The sequence below is a fragment of the Lonchura striata genome, chromosome 5, assembly GCF_050655825.1.
Source record: "Lonchura striata isolate lonStrDom1 chromosome 5, ASM5065582v1, whole genome shotgun sequence".
NCBI lineage: Eukaryota > Metazoa > Chordata > Aves > Passeriformes > Estrildidae > Lonchura > Lonchura striata.
Window position 1 is genome coordinate 67,172,297 of NC_140707.1, and position 15,443 is coordinate 67,187,739.

At 38.5% G+C, this 15,443-nt stretch overlaps 1 protein-coding gene across 8 annotated transcripts in view; it reads right to left on the reverse strand.

The window, feature by feature from the left end:
- The window catches only part of SYNE2 (spectrin repeat containing nuclear envelope protein 2), a 179,345-nt gene that overhangs the window by 124,231 nt on the left and 39,671 nt on the right, over positions 1-15,443 (reverse strand). For 6 of the 8 annotated variants that reach the window (XM_085580893.1, XM_085580894.1, XM_085580892.1 and 3 more), the window contains 16 exons: positions 14,866-15,030; positions 12,923-13,035; positions 12,065-12,221; positions 10,395-10,485; positions 10,048-10,235; positions 9,719-9,883; positions 8,289-8,462; positions 5,895-6,053; positions 5,470-5,658; positions 4,176-4,301; positions 3,867-4,022; positions 3,007-3,218; positions 2,676-2,751; positions 1,966-2,084; positions 1,266-1,389; positions 320-480 (listed from right to left, as the gene is read on the reverse strand). In XM_085580893.1, the coding sequence (XP_085437019.1) occupies positions 320-480; positions 1,266-1,389; positions 1,966-2,084; positions 2,676-2,751; positions 3,007-3,218; positions 3,867-4,022; positions 4,176-4,301; positions 5,470-5,658; positions 5,895-6,053; positions 8,289-8,462; positions 9,719-9,883; positions 10,048-10,235; positions 10,395-10,485; positions 12,065-12,221; positions 12,923-13,035; positions 14,866-15,030 (2,375 nt within the window). The remainder of the gene's footprint in view (positions 1-319; positions 481-1,265; positions 1,390-1,965; positions 2,085-2,675; positions 2,752-3,006; positions 3,219-3,866; positions 4,023-4,175; positions 4,302-5,469; positions 5,659-5,894; positions 6,054-8,288; positions 8,463-9,718; positions 9,884-10,047; positions 10,236-10,394; positions 10,486-12,064; positions 12,222-12,922; positions 13,036-14,865; positions 15,031-15,443) is intronic. The other 2 variants (XM_077783923.2, XM_031504904.3) reach the window with 1 other exon arrangement.

Genomic DNA, 15,443 nt, shown 5'->3' on the forward strand with positions numbered 1-15,443 from the left:
CAGATGAGTTTTTCTCTGATGAATGAGAAAAGCAATGTGAATCATTGTGAATTTAACCAAAAGATGAAAGGAAATAACAGCAATAAATGGGACTATTGTACAGTTATGTCAGAAAGATCTGTCTCTGATCTTCTTGGGGAGACTCACACTATCTTCCATGTGTATATGAAAAAAGAAAAATTAAGAACAGTCTAATTTTTTGCAATGAAGAAAATGTTAAAAATGTGGAGCTATTTTCTGCAAGACACATTATTCCCTTCACAACACACATAACTAGTTTACAATTCCTCAGCTAATACCATAAAGTGTTGCTTTATACCTGATACTTATAATATCCTGAAGTTCTTTCCACTTGCTTTGTAGTTTGTTTCTTGCCTCAGAGAGAGCAGCCTGCTGCACTTCAGATACAAGATTTTCTAAGGTAGATGAGATGTTTTCCAGTTGTTTCCAACCAGAACTGATTTCAAGGTCTATCATTGCCTAGAAGACAAGCAGTTCTAATGCATTAATATGATCCTGTATTTCTCAGTGCACGCTTCACAAAACTACAGTCACATGAGTCCCTACAAGAACATCATCTGAAACTAAGAATACTATTGCCTTTTCCCCCCTTCAAGATCCAATTTTTAGCTGCATGCAAATTTCCAGCAACTTTTTATGGTGACAATTTCCATGTCAGATACATGCCTTGGCTATATTTTGTAAAAGGGTCAATAAAGAATGGGCCAGGCATTCATTAAAAGAATGAAAATATCTCCACCTAGCTATGTTCAGAAGAAAAACAAATGTAGAACTGAACAAGTTCTGAGATTTTTGATATGGCTTTGTAGTCCTTTCAAGAAAGGCTGTGAAAAATTGCAGTAATAAACTTTTCAACATCAACTCTGCCTTTTGTTGTCGCATTAAAAATCTCACAAACTTAACCAAGTTACATATCCTGGAACAGTTTCATTCTGCACAAACACCACTTGGTGTTTCAACTCTGATGACAAACAAAAAGCTCCTTTCTGCAGTTTTTTTTTCCCCATTACACCTATTTCAGCATGCAGACAACAAACCCAGAGCCACCAATTTCTTCTTTCAGTAACACCTGCAAAGCTCCACTGCTAGGCAGCAATGCAGTTTTGTTGAATCCTAAATCCTTGATTTCCCATCTTCTAACACATATGGTTGCAAGGATGCTGTATGTAACAGAGAAATGAGTGCTCTATGTGAAAAAATAACAATTTAGGCACCAGGTATATTTGTAAAAGATGAATACTTGCCTCTAGTTCAGTCACTTTAAAGTTAAGGCATGAAGTGCCTTTTATTTCATCAGTAAAGTCAGATGCTACTTTATCTCTGCAGAGTTGTAGAAGTTCCTCCAGGTTACTTCTTTGTTTGTTAAAGCTAAGGAAAGATGCAAACACTTTCAGAGAGAATATTACTTTTAATTAAATGGAACATCTCAGGGTATGGGACTCATTAACCAGAGTACCATAAAAATAAGCACAGATTATTGCAAATACATATTTTATTTAAGTCCAAAATGAATGAATAATGCATAAATGAGCAACATATAGAAGAGATTGCTCATATGGCTAATCTTCAAATCTAAATGCCAGCCTGCATTCTTGAAATTCAGTTTAACAAATGTAAAAATGTCAGTTCTCTAATAAACTTGACACATTTCTTTATTTTGCAGTATTTGAGGTTATTAGCAAGGCAGATGCAGACTTTCCTAGCCCATGAAAAGAAGTAAAATATTCATAGATAAAAATGTTCTTGCTACAAAATCCTAATGCTTGAAACAATTAGTTACTGGAGTGCTTCCTTATAAATTACAGACCAATATTCAGTAAACTGTAGCAGAAAAAAGAACAGAGTTCTGCATAGCAAATGTGTTTGGTACACTCAATTGATTTGTGAGGTAATTTGTCTAGCACACCTTAACAACCATGCATTTTTTTTTTCTTTAAAAATTACCTCTCTAACAAAGCTGGTATTGCTGGATCACCATCTTCCTCCAACTTGTCTGCACAGCTTTCCCCATTGTGATGATTCACATCTGGTTCCAAAACTGTATCTGCAGCAGGTCTTGAGGTCTGAGTAAAAATAAAAAGGGTGACAGTGACCTCCACATCATCCTGTGTAATACACAGCAAAGCCCAACAATCATCTGTGAGCCCCTGAAAGAAGGGATTGCTTGATGTGTCCCAGAGGAGGTAAGAGATGCCATTCATGAATTCAAGAGGTGTTTAATTCAATCACAAGCCCAAAGAATAAATTCTGGAATGCTTGCAGCCAGCTCATTCATTCTTTTCACAGATACAGACAAATGCCTCCAACTCTTCACTAGGTCTCTCTCTGTCCTCTGAAAATTCTTCACATTACTGGGACACTACTTGAGCACAGCTTCCCACATGACCCTTTCACCTGAAAATTACTCTTTTGCAAAATATAATTCCAGGCTGGAGGCTCATGTCTTCTCAGGATGTCCAGTGCTGCTGCTTGCATGTTAATTTTTAATATTTACTTAGTCTACATTCATAAGCACAATGGGGTTTTGATTTCTGACCAGAGGCCCAAGGTCTTATCACAATAAAAACAGTAAGAGAAATAAACACTTTTTCCTCTTGGCAATGACCTCCCTTTGACAGAGCACTGTTTTCCAACAGTAAGTCTGGGCTTCTTACCTCCTGTACCATAAGGCTGTCAACTTCTTGAGAAGAACCAGACTCTTCTCCATTCTCAGAAGCCATAATGGAGCTCCTACAAGAACAAAATATTAAATATAAAGGGGAAAAAGAAATCCTAGCCCAAGGTTTAAAACAGCACAGCTGTGATGAAGGATAATCAAACGTTGTACTTGACAGTTTATGAAACTTAATACTAAGTGTTTAAATGCACAGCTGGCCACAGTAATGTACATAGCTATGCATTACCAAAACACATTAGAGTATCCCAAAATTTATGTGTAAAAATGATTTCTATAAAGCTGCAGCACGCCATGACTCAGCCACCCACCCTTTCAGAGGGGACTGTCCTTTCCCAAGACGAGCCAGCAGTGCTGTGTAAGTGTCTGCCACCATTTGCTGAACCTTCTCCAGCCTTTTTTCACAGTCTGCAGTGAGTGTCTGTATCCCTGGGACAGCTTCTTCCGAGAGTCTTGCCAATGTTTTAAGGTCTTCCAAAGACTTGTTAAGTTCCTTCATGCTGCCCTCGTGTGAAAAAAAGGCCTAAACAAAGAAAAAACAATATAACAGCCCTTGTTAAGACATGAGTATAAACAATTATTCTCATGTATTTTTTTATATTTCCATTATCTTCTTGGTTGAGTGCTCCTAAAAGTCTAAGCTGTCAAACCAAGGATCACACACTTATTTTCTCTTGGTTCTTCCTAAAATAGAGCCAGAAGTTAAATTAGGATTCTGGCAATATCATGTTCCTAATGATATTCACAGGACTACACCAACTCTCGCTTGATTTAGGAATTCATTATGTTCTGTAATTTTTGATTTTGGTCTCAAGTCTTCTTTACCATGATATCAGATAGAAGTGTCCTACTGACTACAGAAAAAGTAGAATATTTTTTAAATATTCCTTGTCAATCATCATACTTCCTAGGGTGAATTCAAGATACACTAAAAATCTGTGAGAAAAAATGGAAAAAGGATACCACCTATTTAACAAGGTGTTAGTTCTAAAAGTCTGCAAGAAGATTAATAAACAGTCAAAGAAAGTGAAGAAATAATTTTGTTGGCTTCTTGCTCTGTGTTTACACAACACAGAGCACAAGGGCTCTGCTCCACAGATAATGAACCTAAAAGAGAAGAAGGACAGCAAAGCATTCACAAAGAGAGGCAGAAAAAGAGTGTATCAGGTACCTCATGCTCTTTGATGAGCCCTTTGGTTTTATCCATACTTAGGAGCTTCTTCTCTTTGCCTAACTGCTTATTGATTTTTTTTAAAGTTGCATTAAATTTCTTTTTTTCCCTTTCTACTATGAGCTGGACGTAGGATATGATTTCCTGACGAGCTGCCTGCAAAATACAAAGTAAGTTGTTTCCCATGAGATGGTGAGACAGTGTTACACAGCAAGTAAAAAATCAGAACACAGTGTGCCAAGAAAATACTGGCTTTCAAAGATGTCTAATGAGACCAGACAGTGGAGTCTCATTCCTGCCTTATCTCACCTCCCATCTCCTACGAACATCATCTTCCACCACCAGCTTCTCATGATCAGATGAAATATTTTTCAGCAGTTCAGCTGCTCGCAAAAACTTGTCAAGAACTTTATTGTCCAGAGCATTAAAAGCTTCCTGAAAAAAAAAAAAACAACCAAAAAAAGACATCATAATGAAAACCAAACAGAATGGAATGTAACTTATTTAACTAACAAAATTACATCGGTAGCATGTAAAACCTGTGAATAAATCAATGTACACAGCACACACATGGGGTGTGTGGTTCTGCTGGGGGTGGCTACAAGGGCATTCTCCATCCCTGTTCATCTGCAAAAGGTTGCAGTATCAGTGGGTGCTTTATGGAGAAAAGCAGGTGCTGCTCTTGTAACAACTTTTAGGGGAAAATTTGGTACCAAAGACAAAGAATGAAGGTCACTGAACTCTGCCTCTTCCCTAGGGAATACCTGAGGCTGTATCCCATGACTGTGAGCAGTGAAAGGTCTCCATCAGCACCATGGGATGGCCTGGAATGAGCTCTGTGACCCTCCTGGCACATGGGCACCCAGCCTCTCTCTGCCACACCAGGCAACACAGATTTTGGACACTTCCATTTCTGACACCCCTTTAGGAGATGCACATTTTGAGATAGGACATTTGATTTACCAACTACCCTCTGGGAAAAAGAGGAGATTCAGTATTTATAATAAATTCCCCAAGAATTCAGGCATGTCATTCTTGATGGGAAGCTTAATTATTAATCAGGGAAAAAAAAGAAAAAAGAAAAAAGAAAAAAGAAAAAAGAAAAAAGAAAAAAGAAAAAAGAAAAAAGAAAAAAGAAAAAAGAAAAAAGAAAAAAGAAAAAAGAAAAAAGAAAAAAGAAAAAAGAAAAAAGAAAAAAGAAAAAAGAAAAAAGAAAAACAAAAAACAAAAAAGAAAAAACAAAAAAGAAAAAAACAAAAAAGAAAAAAGAAAAAAGAAAAAAGAAAAAAGAAAAAAGAAAAAAGAAAAAAGAAAAAAAAGAAAAAAAAGAAAAAAAAGAAAAAAGGCTGTAGTTCTGAAAATTTTGAGTTCTGATGGAGTGATGGAGTAATTTAGGACAGGGCACTGAATAAACTGCCATACAGATTTATTTTTCTTCATTCAAGTTGTCTGCCAAGTTAATAAAGTGCTGAATCAGAAAAGTTAGCAAAGCATTAATAGCTACCAAAAAAAAAAACCTCAGTGTTTTTCTTACTTCAGACTTTCAGAGACCACATAGCCCTCAGAAATACTCAGATGCAGCTGGTTCAGAACACAAACCCACCTCATATCTTGAAATACATCCTTCAGGACTTAATTTTTGACTGACAAGTTGCACAGCCTTCGAAATGGAGGCCTCCAGCTCTTTCTGCGATTCTTCAAAATTGAGCAAAGCCTCCTTCTCTGAGGGTCTTTTCTCAAATTTGGACAAGATGTTGTTCAAGTCACCCATGACAGCCTTGGAAGAAAGAGACTTTTCAGAACACACCTGAGTGTCAGTAATTAGACAAAGTTATTGCTTCATAACATCACTCAAGTTTTTCAAGTTGAGATACTGATCTTGGAAATGTTCTAGATTTTGCCCTGACAACAGTCTGGGAGACTGATTCCAATAGTATAGAACTTTTTCTATTTTATATGACAGACAAAGAGTCCTCCACATTCCATTATGCTAAAATTAAAGATATCTGTGTGTTTATTAAAAATTACCTCTACTTTGTCTCTGGCTTCTTTAATTCGTGCCTCCAGCTCAGTGGTGTGAGAATGCTGCTGAAACACCTGACTTGAAACATTCTGCCTCAGGGATTGCAATATCTCTTCTGCTGCCACAACTTGGTCTAGGCACGAGGATCCTCTTGCAGCCCAACTCTGGTTTGAACAAAAAGCATTAGAAGCCTTTACAAGTGTTCATTTGTATTTTTGTTTAAACAAACTGAGTAAAAAAGCCAGCCTTGATCATGGATGGCTGATACTTGGTAAAGGAGAACCTTACATTCCAGTTATGGTCAGTGTACTGCACTGTAAAATCTCTGTGTGGAGAGAAAGAAATCTGCTGCCATCCACAGGGGATTGTGTTTGCTGAAGCAATTTCTTTCTGTCAGTGCAACACCTCCCATGTCCTTGCCACAGAGCCAATTAAATGTGTTTTTAAAATGTGCTCTCATCCAAACAGCTTCCCAAACGAAACCACACATTTGGATATGCAGCATCTGATCATGAAGTCATCCAAACGAGAGCACACACCAAGGCTCAGATTTCCTTGCAGCATCCAGTACTGCAAGGCAGGAAAGCAGCTGGGTGCTCTGCATGCAGGAGCAGTGTGCCACGTTTGAATATTTATCATGAAAAGTCGTTATTAGAGCTGTTTCTATCTATGAATATTCAACACATTTCTCCTGCCTGAAGTTGTCAATTAGCATTCTCCTAATCATAATCAGAGCTTTATTCTGGATCTTGACCTACTGTACTGCTGCTAACGAGCAACTTGATCTCTCCTGTCCCCAGACATGGAGATACAATGCCAGCCACATGTTTGGAGGCTGCATTTTAGGGCGTCCTTTGATATTTCATGTTTTTTTAACAAACTAGAGTCACACTGAAATAGGAGGTTTGTTTTACAAACATTTGCTCATCATTACAAAAAGATCAACTGTATCTTTTCATCTCTCACATTCCCAAACCTGTCAGGTAAATGTTGCAGTAAAAAGGGACAGAACGTTTGATCGTCCCTAGAGAAAAGCTGAATTTTTATTGTATAGTTCATATTTTCATAGGAATATCAGAAGGCAGTGTGTTCAATATAATTGCTTAACAATATACTGCTATTCAGTTTATTGGTTGGTAAATGGCTAGGGTGTATGTTTATGAAACTTCTCTAATTTTGGTTAATTTACATATTTTCTTCATGGATTCTCATGGGATAGACTCTTTGTTTTTGTAGGTGTGAACAGTTCTCTTACCAGAATAGATTATTGTCTTAACTGATTCTAATTTTTATGTTTTTTTCACATGGGAACTCAGAAGCTAGCCGCTAGCTCAGCTAGAGTAGTAGTTGTTTCTCCCAAATTTGCTCTAAACCAGGACCAAGTGCTTAAACTATATTTTTACAGAGCTTTTCTTTTTTAAGTTATTACCTATATGCAACAGCTAAACACTCTGCAAGAAGGCACAAAGCAAGAGAAAACTAACACTGATTCTGGTACACAGTTACTGCATATAGATTAAATTAAATAAAGAACATTTCTGTTTATTTACAGCAGTTACACACAGGAGTGTCAATGAAACCTCCTGGTGGTCACTTTCATGCCATTAGGTTGTACAAGCCCTGTTGCAGATGTAGTAAAGGCAACATTAAGACAGTGCTTCAACTTTTTCAGTGCAAAACCTGGCATCTTTATTCTCTCTTACCTTCACTGGCAGGTGAAGAAAATAAATCAAACTTTGTATTGAAGCTGCAGAGTTATATACACAGATTTTCACCTGCCATCTGCTGGGAGCTGGGGGTAATCCCAGGCAGAGAGACATGGGAAATCATAGTGACTAGTGGAGTTTCTTGTTAGAAATTAATTTGTGCTCTTTGAGAATATTTCTAACAACTGCCTGTAAGATGAGATTCCCAAATTACCCCACGTGCTGCTGAAAATACTTCAAGTATCCCAGCTTTTGATGGAATTTCAGCCTTGAATATAGCCAAGGTGCCTCAAACCTCCTGCCTACATTGGAGGGTAGATGATCAAAGACCTCCTGTATGACCAGGGGGACTAATCAAATTGGCAACTTGCAGAGGTCTGGTCTGCTCTAAGGGCTGACAGGAGTAATTAATATCACTCAAGAACAAGCTGCTAATCAGTGGTACTAACAGCATTTCATTGGCACCTGCTGGTCATCTGGACACACTGATGGTGGAGGACTCACTCACAGCTCATCTGGCAGTGATCCTCAGAAGTAACAAGGCACAAGCAGTGTCTTAACTTTTTACAAGTATTACAGCACAAAATCCACACTAAGATCCACTTCCCAGATGATGTCTCATTTTATCCCAGCCACAAATCCATGCTGCAAGATGAGAATCTGAGGAACAAGTATTTTAAGCTGCATTTTCACCTGCAAATGTTCCTCCATCTCAGGTTCCACAGGCTCCTTGTGACTGATCTTGCTAAGCACATGTCCCATCTCTGCTGCCCAGCTGTCCACCCCTCCAAGGAGCTCTTCAACTTTCTCCAGGCTTCCTGGAAACTCTGTGGTCTTCTCAGCAGCATTTGTGCTCTCCTCTCCAAGCTATCAGCAAAGAGCAGGGTAAGATGTTCATTCCCATCATCTCCCCACTGCCCTCCTCCAACACAGTCACCACTTGGGGCACTTCCCAGCTCTAGCACTCAACAGGGATCAAAGGAGAAATAAATGCCAAACATAGTGATAAATAAACCAAATGAGGCTCAGTTCCTCAGCCCTGAGGGCAAGTAGGACAGCAAAACCTGTGCCATACACCCTGTCCCCTTGTCCCCCTCCCTTATGAGCAACCACAATACTATGGAGAATGGGCTGCAGCATCCCCCAGCCCACACCAGGGAATTGTCCAAGATAACAGCAGCTGGTGTTGGTCAAATCAAGATCAGAAGTGTGCTGACAATTCAATGGTACAGGCAGTTACAGGCCAGAGCTCAAGCATTTGGGCTGCATTTTATATAAAAAATAAATATAATATATATGATAGCTATAATGTCCAAAGCAATGCCACAAAAATAACTCAGGGAGTCCTTAAGACCTCAGACAGGCTTCTTGCACCTTACTGCTCTGATTCCTCAATATATTTCCTTGGAGCAGCTCTTATTAAGGGTTTTTCTAACAAACTCCAGATTTCCCTTACCCTTTGATTGCTTCCTTTGATTTTATTGCATTCTCACTAAGCTCATCTCCTCAAAAATCTAGCAGTAATATTTTGCCACTGTTTACTGTCACAGCAGCACCTTTAATAAATGTCAATGAAAAGCTCAACTCAGAAAATTAAGAGCTCTAATATTCCCAGGCAGAGTGAAAATGTCATTCTAGAGAAAGCATTCTAGGAAATGCAATATGTGTAACATTAGGCAGGTTGTATAGGGATTTACAGCAGCATAAAATCCTGCCAAATGAGCTGGTGAAAAATTGCACAACCTTAGAAATAGCTATGTAGCAATAATTACTTTCTACCACTTAAAACAGACACTGTAAAATTTAGCAGAGGCTAAATTGATTACTTGCACCCCTAGCACTGAATTAAGAGCTTTATTCTGCAATAAGATTTCCTTTTATAAGTAGTTTTGAGATTTCAATTTAAAATTTGAACATTTTCCATCCTGTTATAATGAGAATTTAACTGAGTCACAAAGATTAAGAACGGGATGCTGCTGTGTACTCTCTGTTCCTCAAGCTTTAAAACTGGCAACCTTGAGTTGACTGAAAGATTGATCAAGCTCTGATTAGCAAGCTGGTAAGTCTAGAAAAGATGACTTTGAAGGCTGCATGGCAAAGAGTAATAGTAACTTGTAACTCACAAAGTGTGTCCTCTTAATGAACTTTGCCCATCTCCTGTTCAGTTTCTTCAGCTCTTTGGCAATATTTGATCCAACTTGCTCTTTGCTGACTTCAATGAGATGGTTTCCAGCTTCATTTAAGGAACCATGAATCAAATTCCTCTTTGCCAGGATCTCAGCAGGGATCTAGACAGAGGCATTGAAATAATTTTAAGCAGAACCCAGTCAAACATTTATTTCCAAAATGAAAAGCAGAAAAGCAACAACAGCAGGCACTGTGAGATTTAATGGTCTTTTTACAGGAGGCTTTGAAGTATCTCTGTCAAACAAAGAGAAACCCAACCATGTACCTCTTTTGGATCCTCATTTCTGTTTTCTTCCAGCCACGTTTTTAGTAAGTGGATGTTTTCTGTGTAATTACTCCAGGAGGACAGGACTTTCTGTAGGGTGGTGTTTACATTGGAAATATACTCTTTACATGTAGAAATCTTTGACTCCACTGTCTTCAAAAGTTTGCTGATTTCTTCAGGATCTCCAGCTAGGACGTGAAATTGGGATTATTGTTATATATTTGGAAACAGAGAGATTAATTATACAGAAACACTGTTTACATGGAACAGTAGATGGAATTAAAACTGGTGGCAGCACTTTACTTCAAAATACAGATCTTCATATCAATTTATGTGCATGAGCTTACCCAAGCCAGGACCACTTATGTTTTTCAAGTCTTCACAGATGTGAGTAGCCATGTCTAGTTGTGTTTCAAGTTTCTTTTCTTCAATGAAATTCTACCCAAAGAGAAAAGTAATTGATACAGGTAACACTGAATGACACAAAACTGGGTAGAAATACAGCTTGGAACACTTTTTTTCAATATGAGCCTACAACCTACAGCTTAAACATAAACTGAGCAAAGCCCACCCAGCAACTCAGCTGCACCCTTTAGTGTGAAACAAACTTGTTCTTTTACTCTGCTTGTGCAGAGAGTAAAGTAAACAGAGCTATGAATACCTGAATGCCACTGCCTGAGCCACAACCCTGCATGAGTCAGAACTGCTTGCTTCAAAAAGTTACAGCCCCAGGGCAATACTGAGAAATGGCATCTAGAACAAGTCAGGCACAATTTAGTCACATAAGCCAAGAAAGTGATGAAAGCAAAAGGTGGGTTTCCCTGCATGGACAGAAATATTGAGGTGTCTCTTTTCTGACAGATCAAAACAAACTGGGGATGGAGAGGGTGAAAGAGGAAGAACTGGGAGCAGAGGAGGAGACTTGTGTGTGCACAGGGAATGAGGGTTGATCCTCAGCCCCTCTCTGAGCTCCCCCCTCCTACAAATGTCCTACCCAGCAGGGTACAAAACAACCTCCCTTGTGACTATGACAAAACTGGGCCCTAAACCCTAAACAAGCCCTGAACTCCCTGGCAAAGCTCTGCATTCTATCAGCTTGAGCAAGACCATGAGCCACAACTGTAGAAATAACATGATAATAAGTATTTATGAAACCAACTGAACCAACAAACTCAGCACAGATTAACTCTGCACGACCATCTGATCACAGGGTGAGCTTGACACTGCTCAGGAAATTGCTGTTTTATACAACCTATTGTTGCCTCCTTCCACAATACTGAGGCTGGTAAAATTCCCACTAATTTAACTGTGGATTTGCCAGTCTGAGAATCCTCTGAGAAAGTCCATTAAGATGGAATTCACAAGGAATCCTATTAACTCCAAATGGGGAAAAAACTGGAGTCATCAGCATTTTCACCTCTGCCTCTACTCCTGATTCAGTATCCTTTGTCAGTATTTGGGGTTGGGCAATGTATCTTCTCCTAAAAACCTACATCAGTTTCATAACTTGAGTCCAGAAACTGAGCTAAGCATAAAGTGTAATAGAACAAGACAATTCATATTCACCAGAAAGCATAAGGAGGCAAAGAAGCTGGGAAAAAGGAGAGGCAGCAGTGTGAGTAATGGCTGGTTTTGAAGACAGCAACTATTGAACTACCCCAGAGAGGGTGCTGTGGATTGGAGCTAGGGAAGGGATGCCACAGCTGGCTCTATAAATAATCTAGAAAGAAAGAAATGTTCACAATAAAGAATAAAAACAGGCAGAGAGAAAATCACAGTCATGGCTTGCATTACTTCTCCAAACTGAAGAAAGAAATCTCATTCATAGCAAAATGGAAGATGCTGGGACAAGGAAAGCTTCTAGGGAAGTCTACCTGCCCTTCTTTGAATAAATCTGAGATTTCACCAATCCACCATGCTTCTGACAACTATAATATCTTCAGACGACATAAGAATGAATCAAAGAGAGCTGGGAAAGAATTACCATCAGGGTGTGATACATATATCTGAAACTTACATTCCAATTTTCCAGTAATGATTCCACAGACTCTTTTGCCCCATATTTCACATCCCAGATATTTAGCTTTAACTTCACCTCATTGGCAATGGCTGAGCACAGTCCATAGTGATATTCAAGGAAAGTGCTGGGGTTTGTAGAACGAATATTGGTAAATCTGCAAACAGAAAATAGTTCCAAAAGTTTATACAGAACCATTGGATACAAAAGGCATTAATTTATCAGGATTTTATCCTAAAAATTAAAAATTATATTTATGTAAACTTTTTGGGTTTTTTTGTTATGACAGGAATTAATAGATAAGATAGCAAAGTTCTTTTTTTTTAAGCAGCAACAATTGAACAAGCAATGTTGTCTGCTCAATGTATGAAAAACCTTAAATGCCCAAAAAAGGGGCATCTGCCACCTGTATGTCAAAGCATCTCAGGTTATGGATACAGATTCACTGGTCATTTTTTGAAATATCCTCCAACAGGTATTTGGGATAGTACAAGCCAAAGATCACAGTGATTTTTAATGGTGGAAATAAAAGTTTAGAGAATCCCTGCCACCAGGGAAATTTTTATATTGAAAATATTCAAGTTTCCTATCCCTGGTGGCTGTTTCCTATCCCCACTAGCAAAGGGCATCTGAAAAGGTCTTGTTAATGAGCTCTACTCTGTACACACACTTAAACATTCATTGAACCAGTGAGAGATCCCTGCCTGCTCCACTTGACAGCCAGCCTGTGTTTAGGTCAAAAATGCTCTTTTTTTTGCAAGGCATGGATAAATTATGCGTTTTTGTTCAGAACAGCAGAGCCAGTCAATAGCAGAGCTAGAATACAACATGAAGTAGAGGGAATTTGAGCATCACAACCTTCTTTTCATTTCCTCTAATTTTTCAGGCAAGACTAGTGGCATATTCTTCTCATCTTCATTCTTAAATGACTGAAGGGTGTCCAAGTGAGAATCAAAACAATCCATCAAGCCCTGGGAAGAACAAGACACAGTAAGCCATTCATTCTGATCTAGAGTATTTCATCTGGGAATCTCCAACTCACCTACTGTTAGGGAAAGAACTATTAAGAAATAGCACAGGACAACCTCCCAGTGTCTTTACTCATTAAAGTGCAAAATAGGTATTTACCTAAACACCTTCTGAAGTGCATATTTAGTGCAATACTACCTGATTTCTCTTATCACTGTGCATCTACTTAAATATAAGGACCACAGACCTTACACTACTCCTGCTATCAGTTTCTTTTCTGCACTTTCACTATCATCTTTAGGAGAAAAAAAGCATCATTGTAATAGCTTCAGGGTATCAAGTTGTTCTTTGCTATCCCTTAGCAAAGACTGGCAGCAAAACCTGTTGAATAAATCTATAATGTCACCTGCTCCATAGTTCATTTCACCGCTCAATAAATCAGTGTCTAACACCAGGCTGACAGTGTATCAAATTAACCATTCAATGGCCAGTGTCCCATGATTGGTAATATTTTACAGCCATGTGTCTCAGCACCAAATTCCCTACCTAAAAGTAAAACATAATGCGCATTGCACAGAAGAAAAGCCTGTTTCTCACTGGCATATTTAAAAAACCTACAAGTCCATTTCAATGTCATTAAATCTGCCACAAAGCATGTTAATGAGAATGGCTAAACCCTGGAACAGCCCTCAACCACAAAACAGTGCACAGATTTTTAACACTGGATTTTGTAATATTAACACTGTATCAGTTGGATAGTTATGAGCATTGGCGGACAATTTCCAAGATTTTAAGTAAAATTTGCATTATAAGGTACCACCTTGCCAATATCATCATTATACACAACATACAATAAAAGGGGAAAAAGTTCTCAGCAGGATGTCTTCTCATCAAGAAAAGTGGATTTGGCAGAAATTAAGCATTAATATGTTTCCTCTTCTGCAGGAATGCCATTATTTTATCTATTGCTTAATGGGAAAAATAAATGCCTTAAGGAATGACATCAGTCTCTACCTTATTCTTTAAAATGCTTTAAGTACTTAGGTTGCACAACAAAAATCTTAGGTCAAATGGCTAAAGACTGACAAAGCCATCTCTCGTATCAGGAACTGACTAGAAACAGCACAAAAAAGTGGTGTTATTAAGTCACTTGCAGTGCCACTAAGACACTGCCCATTCTCTCAAATTCTCTTTAAGGACAATCCCACAAAACCAGCAAACTTGTTTATAAAAAACCCAAGTATGACATTATGATCACCAGCCAGGCATCAACACATATACTCTTTCAGAACTTTCAAACTCAAAAAGATGTTTGAACTATTATATGTGCAAATATTTGAAGATCAGAATAAATAACTTCCATGGTACAAAGGTATCAAAATATCCTTGCCTTGAATGGAACTACAGAGTGATTCAGAAAATATTTAACTTTAAACACACAACCTTCTTGAACTCCCTGGAATGTAACCTTAAGCTCAAGTGCTTTTCTGAATAGGTATGCATTAAAGATTTTAAGAAAAAGATGCAATTATCTTGTGTTATTAATTAATAAACAAACAAGCTGCAGGAACCACATAAAAAAGAATAGCATAATTTATTCATTCAGGCAGTACTCAAGTTTAATGTCACCCCAGTGAAGTCTGAAACCTGCCTTATAGACCCATGCAGTTATTTAATTAAACTTCTAATTCTTCAAAGGTATGTTCAGAAGAGCTTTTCATCTTCAGAAGACAAACATATGCACACCACTTCCCAAAATGTCAAACAGCAATTCTATAACAAGTGCTTTGCTGGGTCAAACTGAAGCAGAATTTCCTTTGTGATCAGCATACCTTAAATATTACAATTATTTCTCTGAAGACAGACATTGCTTTGAATGGGTCTTGCAAATCAGGCAAATCTTCTGCCTGCAGACGTTCCACCTCCTGGAGCCAAGCCTCAATGCTTCCCAGAGGGGAGGGCAACATCTGGTCCAGCTTCGCTTTCCACTCATTCATCTTGAAAAGGAAAACAAGTGGATTAAATCTCTCACTATTATTTCCTTCCCCACCTCCAAGATGCTGATATAAACTGCATAAGCTGGGGCTCAAGACATCCCAGGAACCCCATCCCTCATGCCCATCATGTTAAAAAAAAGAGCTTTCAGCTAAAATCAGCCCTGTTTACCTCAAACCCAGGTTGGCTCCCACTCCGTAACCTCTGCAACACCATGGAGAATTAGGCATTCCTATCTTTTGCTGGTGACCATCCCAAGGCCCAGCAACAGGAAAATTTATAGTGAACTAGTTGCAAAAACAGGGGGGGGAACAGAGATGAACAGATTTCTGTCATGGGGCTGACAGGGGAACATCTCTTCCAAAAACAGCAATTCCCAGCACGGCCCTACACATCCCAAATTGAGCCAGCACAG